The 21,359-nt window shown below is 43.4% G+C and overlaps 1 protein-coding gene across 1 annotated transcript in view; it reads right to left on the minus strand.

Annotated features, from left to right (window-relative positions):
* Positions 1–365: 365 nt before the first annotated feature.
* The window catches only part of Sf3b3 (splicing factor 3b subunit 3), an 82,388-nt gene continuing 61,394 nt past the window's right edge, over positions 366–21,359 (minus strand). Inside the window, exons 20-26 of the mRNA XM_075672672.1 lie at positions 14,128–14,448; positions 10,028–10,240; positions 9,850–9,948; positions 8,401–8,544; positions 736–840; positions 553–648; positions 366–488 (exon numbers count right to left, since the gene is read on the minus strand). Coding sequence (XP_075528787.1) covers positions 444–488; positions 553–648; positions 736–840; positions 8,401–8,544; positions 9,850–9,948; positions 10,028–10,240; positions 14,128–14,448 — 1,023 coding nt within the window. The 3' untranslated portion in view covers positions 366–443. The remainder of the gene's footprint in view (positions 489–552; positions 649–735; positions 841–8,400; positions 8,545–9,849; positions 9,949–10,027; positions 10,241–14,127; positions 14,449–21,359) is intronic.

The raw sequence follows: 21,359 nt of genomic DNA on the forward strand, positions 1-21,359 counted from the left end.
TTCAGTGCTTATATGTTATTAATATTTGCAATTTTTAAAACTTTGGGAAAAGAAAATAAGCTACACAAAGTAATAACTTTCATGAAATGCAATGTTTTGAAATGCTTCACGAGCTTCAAGCCTACCAGCCAGAAGTGCAACAACATAAAATATCACAGGCTATAGGCTATTTTCTACAAGACCCTACAGTGTTGTCAAAAGTGCAGTAATGGCAAAGATTTAAATAGGTACACAGAGACCAAAAACAGCTGGTGTTACAGTAAGATTGGAAATCAGTTCTGCTGAAATCTACAAGGTAAAAAACGTTTCCCTTTTTGTTTTCAGGTGTACTATATATAATAAACACACAGAGACTATGATTCCAGAAGTTTTTTTTCGTGCATTTATTTACAGTATGAAGATTTGTGGCAAACCATGCAAATGAATTTCCAACCAGAAGCAGCTCAAAATGCATATCGTGTCCGAATGTCTTCCAACTTCTTGGAAACCTATGCAAAAAGGAATATAAATTTATGCCATGCAAAACAGAGAAAGCTTAAATATTAATCATACTTCGCTTGGATTCCTGTCAAGCTCCTCTGCGATGCTCTTTTGCTTAGATGGATCAAGAGAGTTAAACTGTTCACATAGGTCTCCATCAATAACGTTCTGAAAATGAAATCCAACACATGAGACACATTAATGAACAACTTATAAGTTTCTTACACACTAATGATTACTAATAATTACTCTCACCTTGACTGGAAAGTAGGATGATCTGAATGAAAGGTGGTCTCTGCCACACAATGGTGGGTTTTCGGATCGCATGTGCATCTCCAAATGTTGGAAGAAATCATGGTCCTAGAAAAGGAAGCATAATAACAAACTGACATCAATCTTTTGCACAAACTTGCCGACATTCATGCTGCAACAAGCAGCTGAACAGAACGAGGTGGGATATATGCAAAGTACCAATCACTGCAATGACTACAGTACTAATGGCAGTGCACCATCCCCATTACAAAGCCTACTTTACCAAAAGACTAGGGGTTTGCAAATCTAAACATTTTCGAATATGAATCGAATACGAATACTTAGCTTCAAATATCGGATTGAATAATGACATGCACATGTATTTATTAGCAAGCTGGGTTAATTTGTTATGTTGGAACATTGCAATTGCATTGTCAATGTTAAAGAACTGGACCAGTAAGCATTGGCTCATGTTAACTTGGAAAATACAGTAGTTGACCACTTGCAGGAGTCAGACGCCCAGCTAGCGCGAAAAACCGAAAGCTTGCGCCTCGCCGCTTGGTTGGAAAACATCCGGGCTCCAGCCTTGCTTTGGTACGGCGGCATCGAGTGGCGACTTTGTGTTTGCAGAGCTTCTTTCACATTTTGTAAAAGCGTCGACGTCCTTTGGTTGTTGCATATGAGCTGCCTTAAATATGATTGAAGTGGACTTCATTCCCTTGCCATTTTTGCAAACGGGATGTACAACTGGCTTCTCAGAGTGCTAGATAATGAGCGAGAATGCATGGGGTTATCTGCATGCCAACACTTCGTTCGTTCGTCAGGCACACTGCGGATGGGCTTTAAAAGAAGGTTAAGTTAAAAACATAATACTTAACGTAAACACAGCGGACCCAGCACTGGATTGGCCCCATACGAGCTACATGCACGCCAACCATGAAGTCGGGCATCTACGTGGTTACAGCATGGTTCCCGAAAGCCATTGGCGACATTGCCGGAGTGCACTGTCAATGTGTGGCCGGGCGAGTACTTTATGTCTGTCACATTCCCCGAACTCTTAGTTGTTGCATGGAACAGTAGATGTACATTTGAGCGGTGGGAGGTACAGCTGACCGGCGATACCCTGGCGGGACAAGAAGCTCTCGTCCAGCAAGTACGTCGAGCAGCCATGGCCAGTGGAGTCCTGGAATGAGGACACCACCCACTCGACCTCAAGAGCAACCACCTCGATGGTCCGAATAAATTTTTCTCTCTCTCTCTCTCACACGTGCTAGCTTGCAAATTTGGCATTCGTCTCGTGCTGTTTCGCCAAACTGCTGTGTTGCATGCTTGTAGCGCACCAAACCGTGTCCCAAATTTTGCATGCGCTACATGTATGCGGCAGGTTATTCAGGGTGTTTTTGCGAGTGCTAAGGCCTCAAAGAGTATGCTAACCTATTTTATACGTTACATTAGCTTAAATACGGGCAGCGCATGTGTCTGCAGGCCAGTGCACTCCCACTCACTCACGAATTCTCATATCAAGGCAGATAGTTGGGCGAGTTGGTTCGAAGTCATGGTGGAAGAGAGCGCAACTTATCTGGCATGGTACGGAAGAAAAGAAGACGAGCGCGGACTCACAAATGACACGATACTAGTACATAGACTGGCCGTATCTGTTTGCGCCGTTTCACATTGCAATTAATCGTACTCGCATATGCTCAGATTGACTCAGTGACGAGCGCAAAGAAATACTGCATTCTTTATATTTTGCAGCCTCAGCGAGACCTGCCAGCACATTGCTGGCCTTCTGCTCAGCGTTTCTGAACTGGCAGGAGATGACAAGGGAATGGAAGTTGCCTGCATTGACCACAGATCCTAGAATGCACTGTTGGCTGCCACGGCGTGCCATCCGGGTTCAACCGCTTCAGTGCTGCCGTCCACAAACTTCTCTCCGCATTAACCTTCGCAGATGAAAATCTGAAAAAATTGCTATTTCCATTTCCATAATAATAGCTCGTGCAAACGAAAACAACACAATTGGCCGGCATGTCACGCTGGTGGGGCACATAACACCACCGAAGGCTGCCCGAGCTGCGCAGTTTGCTTTCCAACCATGGAGATGGAGCTCACGACACGCCTTCTAGCACTTCTGCAAGTGGTCAATTCCCACCAGCTGTCCTCGCCAGCCTGTGCCTTATCATACCGCATCAAATGCCCGTAAACTCTGAAGCATCTGACCCTGCGCCAGACGTCACTCAGCGCACTTGCTGTCAAGCAATAAGCTCAAACTTAAAAGAGGCAGTTAAAAAAAAAAGTGCACCCTTGCCGTCTGCAAAACCGTGCACCTTGCTACTGAGAGGCTGGCTTCCCCGCAAAGTTTAGACATTTAGTGGCTAACTGTGCTTTAAAGGAGAAATTTCGCTAGCATCACAAAATTCAGCACAAAATCGCCCCAATATTCTTAGATTAGATAGAAACAAATGCTAAGAACCGTGTTTGCTTCCGCACAGCCAGAACTATATGCAATTTGATTTGTATATTCGTATCCAACCGAATATTCATATTCAAATATTCGTACACCCTTACAAAAAACACTTCTGAACAACTCTACCTAGCAAAGTGTGGTCCTGTAGAACTGATCTCAACACAGTCCAACTGCAGCCTATATAGAACCTCACGAAAAATCTTGTGAAAAAAAAAGAAATTATTGCTCATTTATATATCTCTCACCTTACAGCAATCTGACATTCCAACAACACAGCACATGCCTCTGGACGAGAGCTTTGCCTTAGCACCATTTGCCAATGCAACTGGCTGTGCCAATGCATGTGTAAGCTAGCTACACTCAGCAGTGTTGGCTTTGCTTGCAACAACAAGCATCCTAAACTCAGGCAGTGCAACAAAGGGAAGCAGGGCATGAAAGAGCACATAGAAATAAGGAGACATAAGTAAGCCCAATTAGCCAATAAAGGTGTGAGCCTCTGTTCACGACCTCCTCTTGCCATATCTATGCACTCACTTTCTTTTTGCTATCTGGGAGAAAAGTTTCCACCTTTGTGTTCCATAAATTGTTTTCCAGGGGCAGTCATTCTGGTTATTTTGTTGCACTGTGCAATGAGGATGGCACTGACACCATAGATGCAAGGGCACCGTTAAGTGGAATGTATGCTTTTCTCATTCCCCGTCAATTGATCTGTTCTCTTCAGCAGACCCCAGTGCAGGTATCAATGCCTAGCCTTATGCACCTCATTGTTTTAATGTGAAGCACTCAGCTGGCTGGCTGCCTCGCCTTGGCCTCCTCTATTGCCAACTGTTCCCACAAAGCAGAGTTTCTCATAAAGGCAGAACAAGGGGCACACATGCCCATGGCGTGAGACAGGATCTGCCTTGGTCAATTACGCTACCCAGCCAAGGGCAGTTGGTGCTTCATCATAGGGAAGGCGTTGCTGTCTGCCTGACGTCTGTCTCTAAAAGACTCAGCTGGCAGGCTGGCCCTGAGCCCAGAAGTTGAAGCTCTGGGGCCATCTGCTGGAACAGGTTTACACTACAGAGGAAATTGCACAGGGATTAATAGAGACAAAGTGTCATTGACAAGCATCGTGAGTCATCTGCAGCTGTTCCTGAGCTGCATCAGAAATATTGCTAAGTTCCTGAGGTTCCACATAATGTGTTGCACTGCTCAACACTAGGTAATTGAAGGGGGGACAGGAGTCTTAGAGCCAGAAAAAACGTGGGGAAAAAAAACCCACTTTTTTATAAACATCTTTGGATTCTACAGTGTCTGATGCATTAGCTCAGAAATTTTCATGCATATTAGCCCAATATTTTAGTTGCAATGGTGTTTTATATAAAGTCGGCGAGTTGTACTTTTACTGATGAACGCACAAAAAAGGGCCTTTTTCTGTGGCACGCAGTTGCCGTTCTATGTTTCCTGTCGCAGCCATCTCTGTCTTGCTTGAAATAGCCACTCCTCTTGTTTAGTTTTCGCACCAACACTACTCTGTGTGCTGAATGGCTATAAAGAAAAAACCCGCGAAAAAATTGCCCTGGTGCGTTGACTGAGACACGTGACTGTAAGAATGCCATGCAATTGGCAGATTTTCACCGTCGTCTGCTAGGTCGCTCCGGCGTGCGAAGCTCGGCAAGAAACAATGTCAAATTCAGTTTGCTACAAACCATAAATTTAGCCAACAGAAGCCAGACTACTGAAGCCCTATGATTTGAAGAAGGTGAAGAAGGCTCAAGAGAAGCTTTAAGACTGCTTGAACGCCAGCTACCAAGCGAAAATCAGATTTTCTTGCTTACACTGATGCCGCCGCGGCCGACTCTGATGCGGTGGAGATGCACTTTGTTATCATAAGCCTCAATTCTATAAATGATCTGCTGTCTCGTATAAAGTGTAAGTTGAGGTGCAGCAGCGGGCACAGATGAACATGATTTCGATCTCGCCATAAAGATAGTCATCTCATGTGTAATCTGTGGTGATGCCACGTCGGCAGGGAGTTTGCTGCGTGAGCAGCGGTCAAACGTGCACCCCGTTCCTTATGAACAATCTCACTGTACACGAAATGCGGAGCGCCGGTAATCGGCATGCAACACGTGATTTTTGTGTTTTTTAAATTATTTTTTTTTTATTGCGATAATAAACGTTTCACACAGCACCGGGGCATGTGCCAGGAGCATACTAGCTTGTTAGAACAGGTAACATATAAATACTTTAATACATTCCTGAGTAAATCGAGTTGTCTTGTGTTTTTCTCAATATTCTCAAAAACTTTTCGCTAAGCCAACTTGTCTGTGACAACAATATCTCAAGATCTAGGACAGCTACAGCTGTAATATATATATATATATATATATATATATATATATATATATATATATATATATATATATATATATATATATATATATATATTTTTTTTTTTTTTTTTTTGCTATGCGAAGCTAAATGAATAAAGCTGAAGTGCTGCAAGCAGATTCCTTTTTTTTCCCCTCAATTTTTTTTATTTGCTTTTGTTCCCTAGTAGCCATACTGTAAACAGTGAACTTTAATGAGCTGCTAAATTGCCAATTGTTGGATTTGAAAACAGCTGCAGCACTTCACTTCTTATTAAACATTCTGTCCACTCGTGCATTATTATTGCTTTCTGCCAAATATATTTTACCTATTGTCTCCACAAACAATGGTAATGAATTTTTAATTATTTGTATAATTATTTACTCCATAAAAATAATTGAATTCTTGTAATAAGCTCAGAAAGCTGAATAAGACAGTGTCTTTTAATTGAATTTGCTCTAATAAGAAGTAAGATAGCTCTATACACCATGTCCCCCCTGGGTAAGGCAGGGAAGTCTTGAGTAAGGCAGGTTGCCTGTTGAACTAGCAAACAAAACTACAAAAAACTGTAGCACCAAAATTAGTGGCAGCAAATGCATGAACTCCACAGGTGCATCGGTAGCAGGTATGGTAGTATAGTTAAACCTCAATGTAACAGTCAGTAAAATCACCACCTTACTTCGTTAAAACGAAATTTCATTATATTGAAATTTTACATTTTATGCAAATAAGTACAGTGGACAACAAATTTTTTTACATAGAAGGGGCTGTAAACTTTTCGGATTATCTGGCAATCGGAAAAAATTAATTTCAATGAGAAAAAGATTCATTTTGTGGAATTTGAGAGCCAGTAACCAAAGTTGTGCAGTGTGGACAATATTAAGTATTACATTGGCGGTACGAAGCGAAGCCTGCGAAGTCTTCGCATCTACTCTGCCACCGTGGCAGATGGTGTCACCCACTCTGGGACGACGCACTCATGAAGAGTGCAGGCAGAGGGGAGCGAATGTTTGTCTGCCTCTCGCTTCAATGTGCCTCCGAAACTTCAGACTACATGAACTCCAGCACTAAACAGGGGGAGAAGACAACGCACATGAAGCCATGGCCATTGCCGCCCAGCCACGCAATGCAGCAGCTGCAGATTACCTTCAAGACATGGCATGCGGGCCACATATGCTCTCAGCCGCACTGACAGCCATGTGCAGCTACTAGCGGGCTATAGAAGTTTTGTTATTTTGAAATCATGTATAAACACACTTTGTTATACTCAGGTTCAAAATACACAATGTTCTATGGACAAGAAATTATAAAAAGTTAATTACTTCACTATATCAGGAATTTTGTTATGTTGAAGTTTGTTATATCGAGGCTTTACTACTATGTGAATGCACAATAAGAGCGCAGAGAACCACACAGTTATGGCGTGTTTTGTCATGCATGGATGATGTAGCTGAACAGTTTTGTTTGCATGCTTATGACATGGCCTGCATAAGTCCATATTACAACTCTCTGGTGTAATTCTCGAGTTCTGGACAGCACTATGCATCATTATAAATAACAGTGAAATTATGACACTTGGTGGCACACCTAGTGCCTAGGGACAGATCCACAAGATTCTTGATGACACCTTCTTTCATTTATACCCTTATGTAGACTACCACAGGGTATACAGTCATCAACCGATAAATCGGACACCGATAATCCAGACGTGCTCGGTAATTTGGACAGCTTCGCAGCAATGCCAATGGCCCCATAGACTTAATGTGTAAAGACTACCAATATTTCAGACAGCTGCCAGTTCTATGTTCGATTATCCAGACTCTGTTCGTGGCTGTAGCGCACGTCAACTCTGCCACCATTATCTCCTATGGCAACCCCAAGCGAGACATTAAGTACGGCCTCAGAGATTACACACTAGATGGTAATCTCTGAGGCCTTACCTCGGTCGCTGCTCTGCGCCTCTGAGATTTACTGCAACTGCCAATCTTGGAGGCTTTGCTTGAATTGTGAGGTCGCACCAACATTGCGATCATCACATCCTTTTCCAGCAACCCCGCGCATAGACTGCTATCGCCATTCTATTTGTTGAGTTTGCCTTGCGGGTAGCATTCTGCCATGCTGTGCTTCTTTAGTTTGAATTCCAGACAGCACTCTGCTGCTTCAAGAAGTCTTTCTCGTAAAGTTATAGATAGGCCAAGTGAAATGGCACCAACGGTGGCCTCGCAGTCCAAATGAGCCCGACTTTGCAACTGAAGAGGCTGAACTGCCGCCTACCACAACGAGCTCAAATGCGGACATTGTTGATGACCTGCTAGGCTGCGGTGTGCCGATTCCTGCTGCCGTTAGATTTGAAGACATTGCAGACGTCGACAGGGTGGTTTCGTCATGTGAAACTGAACAATGATGAATAACTGAGCAAGTTCTTCCACCGTCAAACAGTGACTGCGACTCGGATGATGAGGTGCCGTGTGCTCCAGAGCCTTCCACATGTTGATATGAATCAAGCCTTTACATTCCTTGCATCGGCGTACAGCAAAACTAAAAACTGGCAGAAATATAGGCGGACTTCGTTGCACATAAGTGGAAGTGAGTGCAGCAACGCATTGACCACTTATTCCGTGCACAGTGGCCTTAAAACGTAAATAAAGTTATCTTTTTTATGATACATTCGTATTTTTTTTTTCGGACATTCGATAGTTCATATTTGTTTACGTTCCCTGTGGAGTTCGAATTATCGGTTGTTAACTGCATCTGTTCCAGCAAATTGTTAGCCTAAATGTACCTAGCATTGAGGCAATTGAAATCCTATAGCCAGCTGTACTCATAAAATGTATATTACACTTTACCTCATGTGCTGTGAATGGCACAAGAACTCCAATGGTGCCTGACAGTGTTACATACACAAGTGATTCTGAGCCACCGGGGATCAATGTTGCTTTCTGAAGCGACAATACAGTTTCCCCAATATGGAAGTTGGATATGACCTCAGCCTGAAACAAGAAAGAAAAACAAACCTGAATTCATGTAATTTCATGCCATGCTTCCAAGAACAGCTTCCAAATGTTGGTAACACTTTTCTGCTAAACTTCAGTTAATGAATATCTCTTAAATGAAAGGCTAATAAAAGTTCTTTAACCCCTTCGCTTCCACCTGTGCAGCGCTCCCCAGCACCTGGTGTTCTGCAGTGCATTTTCCTGCTCTGTTCAGCGTGTTCCACGCTGTTAGAAAATGGCTCTAAATTCTGCTACAGACATCGCATTTACAAAATGCCTAGTTTACTTTGTTTACAAGAGACTTCCGCATCAGATGAAATAAAAAAAAATGTATAAAGCAGGTATAAAAATGTTTAAAATGTACAGGAACAACGCATTTCCAGGCAAAATTTTTGCTGCTGTAAAGCCAGCCCCTCAAGGCAAAACTAAAGAAACTAAATCGAAAAAAGAAAATCGGTGTGGATTATATGTGCCAAAATAAGGTATTTGCAACAACAGATAGGAGCAGCAGCTGACACGCGGCCACACTACGGGGTCAGAAGTGCCGCCAAGCGAGTTGTCACACTGCTGAGAGCATGGTCGGCAGCACAGTATATTTGAATTAGCAATTGCAAATGCTTGCGCATTCATATTACCAGCCATTTTCTCACATTGAAGTGTACAGTGCTCACAGAATAAAACGCGACACTGAGCATTTAGTATAACCCTGCATATGTGCAAAGTACACGAGAGCACCATGTCATGGCGCAAGGAATTTGGTCACCGAAGGTGACGAGGACTCCGATGTAAGTGTACGCGCCAAAATTATGTCGATGTGACACGAACTGCAGCCGGTGGAAACGATAGTATGCACATTACTTAGCCCTAAATTGACGTGTTTCATTATGTGAGCACTGTACATAATTTTGACAGGGCCATAGTATCAGTTGAAATAAACTGGAAGTTCTAATTAAGTGGACTATAATTAACAAGATGGCACTGCACCTTCATTTTTTTTTAGTTTTGCACCATAACATTGCATCATAACATAACATAGCTGTAAATTACTGAAAATATGTTTTCAAATGCGATACAAATGCAAGACGACTGTAACCAAACACCATAGCACCTCAAAGCCCCCTTTTTTAAACATAACTTGTCCTGCATTAGCTGAAAAAAGCTGTTACGTAAACAGCCCATGGAGTACCTTCAACGCAAATCTGTTGGAAGTCATGTTAGCAAATTAGAGCTTTTTAAGAGCATTAATGCTGCCTACCAATGATGCAGAGCAGAGAGCACTAGCGAATGTCATGTACACCACACCTTTTGAGATGAGCCTCCTAGCCAGCCACGGTCCCAAAGTGATTTGATTCCTGTTGGATCTTCATCCACTTCATCACTTATACTGTTTGGCAGACGTATCTAGGGGATGCAAATACTGTCACTGTAAGGTTTATTCTCAAACCGTTTGTTTCAAAAACAGCAAGGTGGAGCAACTTACAATGGAAACATTCCCAAACTTGTCAGCACCAGCAACTGTGTCGTAGTCAAGCATGCACGACGCAGTGATCCAACGAGGTACCGCGTCATCCGCAAAGATGACCAACTGATTTTCTTGGCGTTTGTAGCGAAGAAAGAAGAAGCTCTCTTGGACATCTCCCACCACCACACGATTGCCCATGCTCTGTATTGTTACTATGGCACTGGGGATGTACTGAAATGAAAGGTACAATGGAGTACAGTAAAATCACAGAGCACGCTTGCACACATTCATTGCTATGCCACAGGAGCCTGACCATGGTAGAATTCTAATTAACTTCCATTTGCTAGAATCAAACAAAATGAATACCGAATATGAAGGCAAAAGTGTTAAAAATTAGTGTAGGAGTTGAACATGAACACAGTCAGAAACAAACAAATTGCACATACAATCGAACCTCATTGTTGTAAAGTCACATCTGACATGGAAATGACTTCGTTACACTCTAACCTTACTATAACGAAGTTGAATATATCCATTACTTCGATATATTTATTAATGCCATGTACTACAATATATGCCCAATTGGGTGCACAACTGTAAATAGGGAAATAGGAAGATGGCCCGCAGGACTACTACACGGCCAGGCATGCAATGAAATTTGAATAGAACAACAAAAGGATCTTCGGCAAGCGCAACATGCAACTTCGCAGCTGACACGACAGCCTTTAGACAGCTGCCTTCTGCTCCATTGTGATGGTCTTTTGCGTCCACTTTCTATTTGGCTTGTCGCGGTCGAGCAGCAAAACAGCGTTCCACTGAGTGATCGAGGAGGCAAGTGAACTTCTCCACGCTGAATCAGGTCGGCCGGTTCAGCTGGCTCATGGCCTCCGAGATTGCACCAATGCCAATTCGATCTTGGAGGTCATGCCCAGCTGCCAACCCATACGCTGTGCCGCAGGGAGAGGGCGAAGTGAATGCACGGCCTGGGCGTGACCTCCGAGATTGCGCTGGGGAGATCTCTAAGGCCAGGCCCAGCTGCGGCTGCTTGCATGACACGCCATAGAGAAAGAGAGAAGTGAATGCATTAATCTTTTGCACCACCACACTAGCCGCGCAGCATGGTGCGATTTGCATAGGCCTGCGCATCACCCCTGAGATTGCTCTGGTGAAATCTTGGAGTCCATACCCAACTCCGCCTGCCTGCGCACCGTGCCGTGCATCATCATGTGGCTAGCGCAGCCAGGCAGGCGCAAGAGAGATAGGCCAGTGGAGAAGTGCGATAGGGAGCTGCTGCTTGTGCATGAGTGCACAGCAAAGAGGTTTAAGAAGAACTTTAACCTCCTTGGTGCACAGCTACGTGCGGCGGTGAAAAAGACCAATGGTGCCTGATGCTGTATTTAACACGGGAATGCGGGAGCTTTGAACTGTCGCAGCAAATGAGTGCTGAACCCCACAGAAAGCGATATACTCGGTGCGTAACTGCCGTGTATTTTTGGGTTTCGGAGAGGAATGTAGTTTGTTATATCTATTAGTAGGACAATTTCACTTCGTTATAACAAGGTGTTAAATACATAGATCTCTATGGGAATTTCAAGGGGAATTTAATTTACTTCATTATGCCCATTATTTTGTTACATTCTGTTTCATTATAACGACGTTCGAGTGTATATCGAATACTCATGATAAGCATGTATTTGTTACGTAGCGATACAGGCAAGAAACATATTTGAGTTACTTCTATTATATCTGATAATTTGTAATATCAGTGTTAGTTATATCAGAGTGCTTTATGGAAGGACTCTGGTTATATTGAGGCTTGACTATTAGCTTGACTTCTGTGAGTAGTGAAACACCCTGGTGTCATGCTGGTTGGCATAAGAGGTGCGAGTGGGCTCATTCTAAACCTAAAGCCAGCTTGTGGACCAGGTCAGGGTTAAAGTTGCCTTGTATAAGAAAGGCCTTGCTATAATCAAAACTCAGCTTCTGCCTAACAATGATGAAGAGAATGTTCACAAAGTTCCTTATGTACAGAGCAAAGTCGTCCCCCTTTTCTGAAAATAACTACTCTGTGTATGCTCTAATATGCTGCTCACATTTAAAGCACTCTCTCAAATCCCCATTCGTCATGCTGAGCCTCAGTGAGACACCATGATAAAAGACAAGCAAGTGTATTTGCACACACATAACTAGGGGTGTGCAAATATTCGAAAAGTTCAAACATTATTGAATATTATATTTTTAATATTGATATTTGATTTGAAAAATAGATATTTGAAAATGTTCGAATGTTCGGTTGGATACGAATATTCGAATCATATCAAATGTATTGCTGGTTGTGCGAGAGCAAACACGGTTCTTAGCACTTGTTTCCATCAAATCAGAATATGGGGGCGATTTTCTGCTTAATTTTGTTATAATTTTGTGCTGCTAGCGAAATTTCGCCTGTAAAGCACACTTAGCCACTAAACGTTTAAACTTTGCAGGAAAGCTAGCCTCTCAGCAGCAAAGGACACTGGTTTGCAAACAGCGAGGGTGCACATTTTTTTCTTCCTTTCTTTTTTTGGCAGCGCCATTCCCAATTCTGAGCATACTGCTTGGCAAGAAGTGCGATGAGTGACGACTGGTACAGGGTCAAATGCCTCCGAGTTTACGAGCATTTGATGCAGTATAATAAGGCATAGGCTGGCGAGGAGAGCTAGTGGGTATTATTAAATTTTCCAAGTTAACATGAGCCAAATACGCAATGCTTTAATATAACAGCTTACTAGTCTAGCTTTTTTAACATTGACAATGCAGATTGCAATATTCCATCATAACAAATTAACCCAACTTCATAATGAATGCATGTGCATGTCATTATTAAATTCGATATTTGAAGCTAAGTATTCATATTTGATTCATATTCGAAAAGTTTGATATTCGCACGCCTCTACACATAACATTAACGACTTCCCACAACACACATAAGCAATTAAAATGCTAACTATGAATACAGCCACACAGACACAATGCAAGCATAAATCAATGGCATATCATAGTGCAGGGATCACCCTTACACGGGCCAGCATCTGTGCAGGCATGCATCACAGTAACAGATCACGCAATATACTAAGAGATTTGTCCATAGGCAGAGTAACTGTAGCTGTTTCTATTTTTTTTTCTAACCCGCCCTCCCAATAATTATAGCAATACCTGGATGTAAGACTGCTAAAAATAAACTTGTTAATTTCTCTATGAACAGGCTGAGCTTGTGGCAGCAAAAGTAGCAACATTGAAGATGGACTGGATGCACAGGCCATCTCATCTGCCAGTACATATCACACCGCTAAAATGCTTGCCAGAGTACACAAGACTGTCACAAACTCCCTTCAATTGTGAATCAAAGGCAATAATAAGGCCATTACATCTATGCATTAATTTCCTTTTCCATCAGATACCTGAACCTCAACACAGGGATGCAGTCCTTACTCATAATTGCTGAGAATCTTGTAGTTGGCTATCTTCCTTCTCATTAAGTAGATGCTCAATTTGTATGACTGAAAGTAACATATAAATGTGTCACCATTTACAAAACTTGAATTTTATTATCATCTCTTGCTTTTCCTGTTAGCAGGCTTCACAGTTTATGAACAGCTTTCTGCAAATGGTCACTGTTATACTTTTGTCCAACATACAGCTTTAAATTTGCACAGTGGTTTCCTGTGAGCAAACAGGAACACTCAGAACTGCTTGAAAAGTGTCTCAGAGTTTGTACCAGCCGTGGCAACAGCACTGACACAGGTCAGTGCACTTCTGAGGGAACCTATGGCAAACTGAAAAGCCTTCCAGTGCACTTACAGGACAGGATCGTTAGGGACACCCAATTCTGATTTCCCAAATTTGGCCCTGCAGACACCATAAAGTAAAGCAAACCTACAGTGGTGTGAAAACAGACTTATGAAGAACTGAAAGGGCAAGTACATAGAGCCTACACAGAACCCCTTTTTTATTACGTAATATTAGTAAGCATTGTTAAAATTATAAAAAATTGTGCTTATACCAGTCACCTTGCCAGTGGACCATACTCAATACGGAATACAGATACACAACCTGCGACCAATGATTGAATAGGTACTTACCTTGTTTTCACACTTTCGGAGCAGTTTCTTGCGTCCCAAGTCATATAAGCGTAGGCACTTCCCCACCCCAGCCAGCAGGCGGCCCTGGAAAGGGCACAGGGCTGTTGGCGCTTCCTCCACCGACGTGGCATGCACGAGCTCCAGGCGTGTCTCACCAGCATGGCTCAGCCGATATGTGAGCAGCAGGCCACCACTACGTGCATGCCAAGGCTGTAAGGACAGCTCCCGGGCAGCGCCCACTACTACATATTGCTCATCTGGTTGAGATGCAAACTTGACCAGCGCCACACTCAGTGCTGCCTCATTCTGCTCCAAGGCTACCTGAGGGCAGGCAAATGATATGTTATACAAGCGTGTATGTCAATGTGAATTGACACAACTGAAAATGTAATTTAAGCAATGTACCTTCATCAAATACACATCTGGAGAGCCTCATGGGCTAGCAAAAAATTGCTAAAATGGTGCCTTACATGCATTCTTACATGAACCATATACAGTCAAACTCAACTATATCGAACCCGTTTACATCGAATTATTCTATATATCGAACAATTTGTGGACACTGTATAGTTACAATGAGTATATATAGCAAAAATTAAGCTTATGTCGATTAAAAATAACAGCAACTCCCGATATATCGAACGTCAAGCGGCGGAAAAGTGCCCCCGAAGTTGGCTTTCCCTCACGGTAGCGGGGAAACCCGGCGGCGCAGCTCCATCCAACCGCCCTCCTTACCGTGACCGCGCTAGCTCGGACGAGCCGTCGACCTCCCCAGCAAAAAATGATCCTGGCCTGCCCGCAGCGCTTGCTCAGACAGCCAATCAGAGGCTCTTGTGCCCTCGTCGTGCAAAATGGCAAAAGTGCGAGTTGTCCTGCTGCTTTTCTGGCTCATTGTGCTTGCGCCTTGTGGGCCTTCTCCCGCAGCATTAGCGTGATGAAGCGGCAGAATTTGCCTTTCATCGTGAAGCTCGAAATCATAACTCCGGTCGAATGTGGTGAGAAGTCGGATGTCCCTGCAGCATTCAAGTTTCCGCGGAGCACTCTCAGCACGATCTTGAAGAATAAGGGGGAGATTAGGGCTAAATGCGACAAACTCACGACCCAGTGCCCATGGCGCCCGACGCATACGCACGGCTGTGTACAAGTGGTTCATCCGAAATTGCTTCAGACGTGCCGGTTTCTGCGTGCTCGGCGATGACTCAATTCTGATGAATGCGATGAAGCCGTTGCTGGAAGCTGTTGACGAATCAACGGTGGAAGAGTTTGTGAGCGCAGATGATGGTGTCGCGACCACGGGAGAGCTTGAAAACGAAGACTACATTGCCAACATCGTACCGAGCACAAATGAAAGTGGGCACAATGAGGAAAGCAATGATGGTCCTTTGCTCACACGCTCCGAAGTGATTGGTGCACTCGCACTAGTCCGGTGCTTCTGCGCGAATGCGGAAGGTTGCGGCCTCAGCTGCTCAGACTCTTTAGACAATGTGGCGAAGTGCGTGTGTCGCAAGAAGCAAAATTGTCCAAGCAGAAGAAAATGCAGGACTATTTCATGCGAAACTAAGCTAGTTTCATCAATAAAGTGATTTTATAAATGGTATGTGCTTCTATGACATCCAATTATTTAGCTGGCTTATATCGAACTATGCTCTATATCAAACTGATAGGCGTTCTTTTTTTTTCAAGTTCGATATAACCGGGTTCGACTGTATCATCTATGAAAAAGAGCTGAACCAATAATGTTTAGTTTAAGCTAAGTACATCAAGATGGCTACTTTCCTAAAGACAGTGCCCTTGAGTTTCGTTCTCTACTGCTTAAATGATATTGCGCGACAAAAAAACAAGACGGACGTGGGAGAAGACGACACACCAAGCGCAAACTTTCAACTAAGTTTATTGTGCCACTGCGTTGATTTTATACATGGCAGGCAGCGTAGACCGCGCATGCGCTTACAAGAAAGTGAAGTGCGAATTCATGTAACAAAGTTAGTAATTAGTAATTGCGCTATGTAACATAGCGCAATATCATTTAAGCAATGGATTACCAACTTGCCCGGAATGCTGCTCTCATTTCGTTCTCTACATTGACCCCTTCAAGCCACATGCCTACAATCGTACATGCCAAGGCTACACCTAAGAATCACCAACATTAAAAAAAGTAACCATCTCTAAAACATACTGCAGAGATTTTAACATGCTTCTGATTTGACATGTGCCACAAGATTGGTTATCACGAACAATGTGTGATAAAAATAGTGCTGTTTTGATGGCTGCTGGCAGCATCAGTATGTTGTCATGTGGCAGGTACTCTTTTGGCTGCCAGTAAAAATTATTAGCAAGCGAGTTTCTATAACACCTAAGTGCCAGTGTCTTCCGTATGCATCGCTTTGAAAATTTTTTTTTTTTTTCAAGTGCGTACCTGAAATATTTTTTAGATCTGCGTTTTTTAATAGATATAGTCAACTCAATGAAACGGAAAATTTGAAATACAGTAAAACATTGTTAAACCATACCCGCTTAAACAGTAGTTTCGGTTTAAAAGTAGTAAAGTCGATTCCCCGACTCAGCGGCCATTGAACATAATGTATTTTGTATCCGCATAAACCGTACCAGCTTATTGCGTACGCATCGGTTAAAACGTAGCGTTTCCACTTTTCGGCGCGCAAACACGGCGGTGCGTCGTCTCTATCGGGCGGCCCTGCAGGCCAACAAGCCTCAAAGATCGGAACAACGGCCTCCAAGCGCCCTGTGCGCTTGCGCGTGAAGCCACATCAACATCAACATCATTTCGACGCCGTGCCAGAGAGCATTGTGCAAGAGAGCATTGGCGTCGTGCAAGCGAGGACTCACGTCATGCCGAAGCGCGGATAAAAAAGACGCCAGGTGCTCAGCATAGAAGAAAAATTATACATCATCCGTGCTATCGAACGTGACACGAAGAAGTCGGCGCTGGCCCGCGACATGCATCTGCTGTTGACTACAGTGTGTGGCATTTGGAATGCGAAGAAGTTGCTCGGCAGCGCTGCTGCGACCGCGAAGAGATGTCGGCTACGAGGTTCGACTTTTCGCCATCGTTGCCTCTGTTGTTGCCGAAGTGTCGACTAGCAACAGTGATGAGGACGACACAGAAAGCGACAGCTCGGGCGATTCAGGCCAGACAGTGGCAGAAGCTGCACGTTACGTCAGCCTCATGAATGCAATTGTCGCGACGAGAACAGGGGCGCGATAACGTAACTATTCCAAACGAAAAGTATTCCAAACTCCGGCACCCGGCAATGAAAAAGGCGCCCCGGGACTTCTGCAGCACTACTGCGCGCGTGCACGGAGAATACGTAACGCCAATGAGGAATCTGCCGTGCGAGTGTTTGCCGAGAAGAGGGGGCTGGCTGAGAAGCTGGCAGGCAGCTTCAGTAAGTTTGAGGCCGCTGTCGTCATGCTAGGCCGCGGCGGCGTCAAACGAAAATAACACTTTTGTCACGCGAAGTGAATAAATACTGCATGTTTTTTCCCCTTTCATCGCACTCTCTCCGAGTTCCGTTTTAGACAGGTAAGTGGGCGATCTCATGCTATTTCGATTAAACAGTACTACCGTTTAGTACATACTTTTTCTGAGCTCCGGACAACTACGGTTTAACGAGGTTTCACTGTATACTGTATATACAATGCTTTGCTGCAATTTGTTTCGTTGTTGCTAATGATGTAAGATATATAATAAAGACAAATTTTCAAAAGGCAGAGTTAAGTAAGCACATGCAGAAGTTAAAATGCTTCTTACGAGCAGCCTTGAACATGTTGGGAGTGCCTGGACAAATGGTTGCAATTAACTGCAACTAGATCCTCCCATGGCAGCTTACATTCTTTTGCGGGGGCACGTTAAAGAACCCCAGGTGGTCAAAATTAATCTGGAGTCTCCCACTACTGCATGCCTCATAATCATATTGTGGTTTTGGCATGTAAAACCCCAGAATTTAATTTAACTTTCTTTTGCAACAGTAAAGCTGCCAATTATTTTTTCAGAAATAAAGGGATGATAAAAATGCAAAAAGTAAGGTTGTTAAAAACAATTTAAAAAGATAAAGTAGCTTTGTTGTACTGTACCAGACAGCAAGCTTGTTAATGCACTTGTTAATGTCTTGCACTTCTCCAACACAACATTGAATATAGTCTGGCAAGCATCATCATGAGGTGAAATCCTAAAACTTATGGCAGATCTATGACCTGCTGTGCAGTAGTGACATGCATCAACAAGATGCAAGCACTCCAGGTTGAGAGCTTTATGACAACACAAAGTTTTTTTCTGTTTCCCCTGTGGCAAGTCCATCCTATAAGCAGCCAGGCAAACTAGTGCTAAGTGGGCACTTGCACTGGCAGTCAGCTGTCCACCCACATACCAGCACAATGCTTATGATAAGCTCATGACAGTCAACCGCATTGCACATTTGTCTGACCTACGACGATTGCTTTTGGCTGCAGAAAGTGCCAACAATACAGCAATGCAACGAGTGTGCTCGCCCTTGTATAGGGGTGAGCGAATACTGAATAGTATACCAATACAGACCCAATAATGAACGATTGAATCATACAAATGGATGCCTTTTACAGCTCTCAAGGGCTCAAATTGCCACAGTCACGTCCACTCTGAAGGCCTACCAGTACATTTATTAAGCTTCTCGGCGCTCACAGTATGGCAGACGGTGAGTACACGCATGTATAATTAAGGAGCACATAGTACATCCCGTGGCAGTGGCTGGCCCCTTTCCACTCTTAGTATTTCTCCCCAATACTTTACGTATGCTTGATTGTGTAAGCTGCTGTATTGCAGCAAAGCTGACTTTAGAAAGCTGACATTATATGTAATGCTTCTTAGACACTTGAAATTTTTTTGTCCGCTTCAAAGCTATCGACAAGGATGACAAAGGAGGTGTCAGCGCCAGTGCTGACAGTGGCAAATCTTTTCAATGAAAAATTCGCCATCGAATAGCAGGAAGTTTGGCAGCGAACAACGAAGCTGCTAGGCCTAGCTGTCTAGTAGCCCTACAGCTTACAACAGGGACATACATATTTCACTTAAAGTGTTCGGAAAAGAGATTTTACGCTTGCCACTGCACTGTTCTTATTCAAATTTCTAAGAAAAATCTTATTTTGGTGTCTACACTGTTTGGTATAACACTTGGCACGATTACTTGCACGCTTTTTAAGACAAGAATGAGAAACTGCTTTTGTCTATGCGAAAAATGTCATCCGCAAGGATGGCCCTAGCGCAGACTTATGTCGCCACCTGTCAGCAGCAGCAAAAAGGAGCTGTTGCAACGTCAAGCGGCCAATTGGAAGATGCCATTTCATCTGCTTATTTTTCTGTTATAATCTCAGCATGACCTCGCTTGCTTTGCTGCAAAACGGACCGAATAATGCATTTCTAATCCAAATAAACTTCCTTTGTGCGCAAATATTTGCTGCAATGGCTTTCGTATTGTCTGCTTGTTGCAAAAGAGAGATGATGTGTAGCTTATTTTTTTTTTTCTGTCAGTAGCGTCTGTATTCTGTTATATAGTTTTCTATTATGATTTACCCCCCATATTCAGAAATGTGTCTTAACTTAAAGCTCATGCTTGACTTGATTTAAATGACGCCTGTCGTCAATGCGCCGAAAGAAACGCAATTGGCATCCTGGGCATGTTCATGCCAGGCATCATTTAAATCAAGTCAAGCATGGGCTACAAGATGCATTTCTGAATATGGTAGTTAGTCATCCCACAAATAAGTAACATGTGCGAAGCTTTTGTGGTGCAATTATATTTCTTATAGAAGGTTACGGGTCGGGTTATGGTTGCAGAACTCGTACTGAGAGTCATGTTGTTGGTCCTGATGAGAACCGTTCTTGTTGGTCAACGTTGGAAAAGCAAAAACTTGGTGGCACTTCAATGACAGAGGTTCCTAATGCCCTCTGCCTGCATCAATGCACATCTTTAGCCATGCTTTGTAAATGCTGAACACGGATGCACGTACGCTGTCAGTAATTAAGGTGAATGCTGGTTCAATGCAGTCTTTCAGTTCTTCAGTGCTACCAATTGCTGCTCGGGTGTACACTTGGCCTTTTATAAAGTCCACACAAAGAAGCCACACGAAGTGAGATTAGGTGAACGCCATGTTGGCCACAACATGTAGGGCGAACCTCGACCCATTGACCTGTCAGGAAAGGCCTCACTGAGCCCCTGACGCATGCTCTCGGCAGAGCGAGCTGGCACACTGTTGTGTTGGAATATGCACAGATCTTTTTGCATGTGGTTTTTCTCCAGCTCATGAAAAAATTCAGTCTCCACCATATTTTCATATGACACAGCTGTGACAGTGTCGTCAATAAAGAAAGGCTCGACAACACCTTCCTGCCAGATGCTGTACCAAACAGCCAGTCCCTTCGACTTTACTGGATGGGTAGTGAAAAAGTTTGGGTCAGTCTTCGACCAGTACTTGGTGTTCGAGTTGTTGACGTTGCCAGCGATGTGAAAAACTGCCTCTTAACTAAACAGCATGATATTGAGGTGCCCCCAGATCAATGTGTATCCTGTGTTTCTCTGCCTGACAGAAGTCTAGCCAATCGGTCTTATCTTGGTTGGAAAGCTACTGAAGCGCTCTTAGCCTGTAGGGCCGATACCCCTTCTTTAGCACTCTGCTTACAGTTGTGTAATGCACTATGGATACTAAACTAGTGTGCTGAGTAGACATCACGGCATTTGAAATAAAAGCTCCATCAATAGCATTTGCTAAACTTCCGTGAGCTTTCCCCTTGTCCCTTTTTTGCATATTCTGCAAAATGGCACTTTTGTGAAGCCTCTTGTTCCACAGCAGGATGCATGGTCTGGAGGGAGGCCGCCGGTGAAACCTCCTCTTGAAGTTAGTCTTTGTGGCGCTAAATGAACCTGACTTGCGGTAATCACGAGACAGCGGCTACTTTCTCGCTTGAGGAAAACAATGGCATTACAAAAGCTTGCCAAAGATCAAGTCGCACTGAAAGAACGCATCTGTTACCTCGGCAAACTTTCGCTGAACTACAAAAACACATTGCCATCTACAGCAGCACGGTGAAAGCAGACAACATAAAAGTCATTACAGCAAATATTAGTGCACAAAAGAAGTTTATCTGAATTAGAAATGCTTTATTCTGCCTGTTTTGCAGCAAAGCAAGTGACGTCATGTTGAGATCATAAAAGAAAAATAATTAGACGAAACAGTATCTT

The sequence above is a fragment of the Dermacentor variabilis genome, chromosome 1 (assembly GCF_050947875.1).
Source record: "Dermacentor variabilis isolate Ectoservices chromosome 1, ASM5094787v1, whole genome shotgun sequence".
Classification (NCBI taxonomy): Eukaryota; Metazoa; Arthropoda; class Arachnida; order Ixodida; family Ixodidae; genus Dermacentor; species Dermacentor variabilis.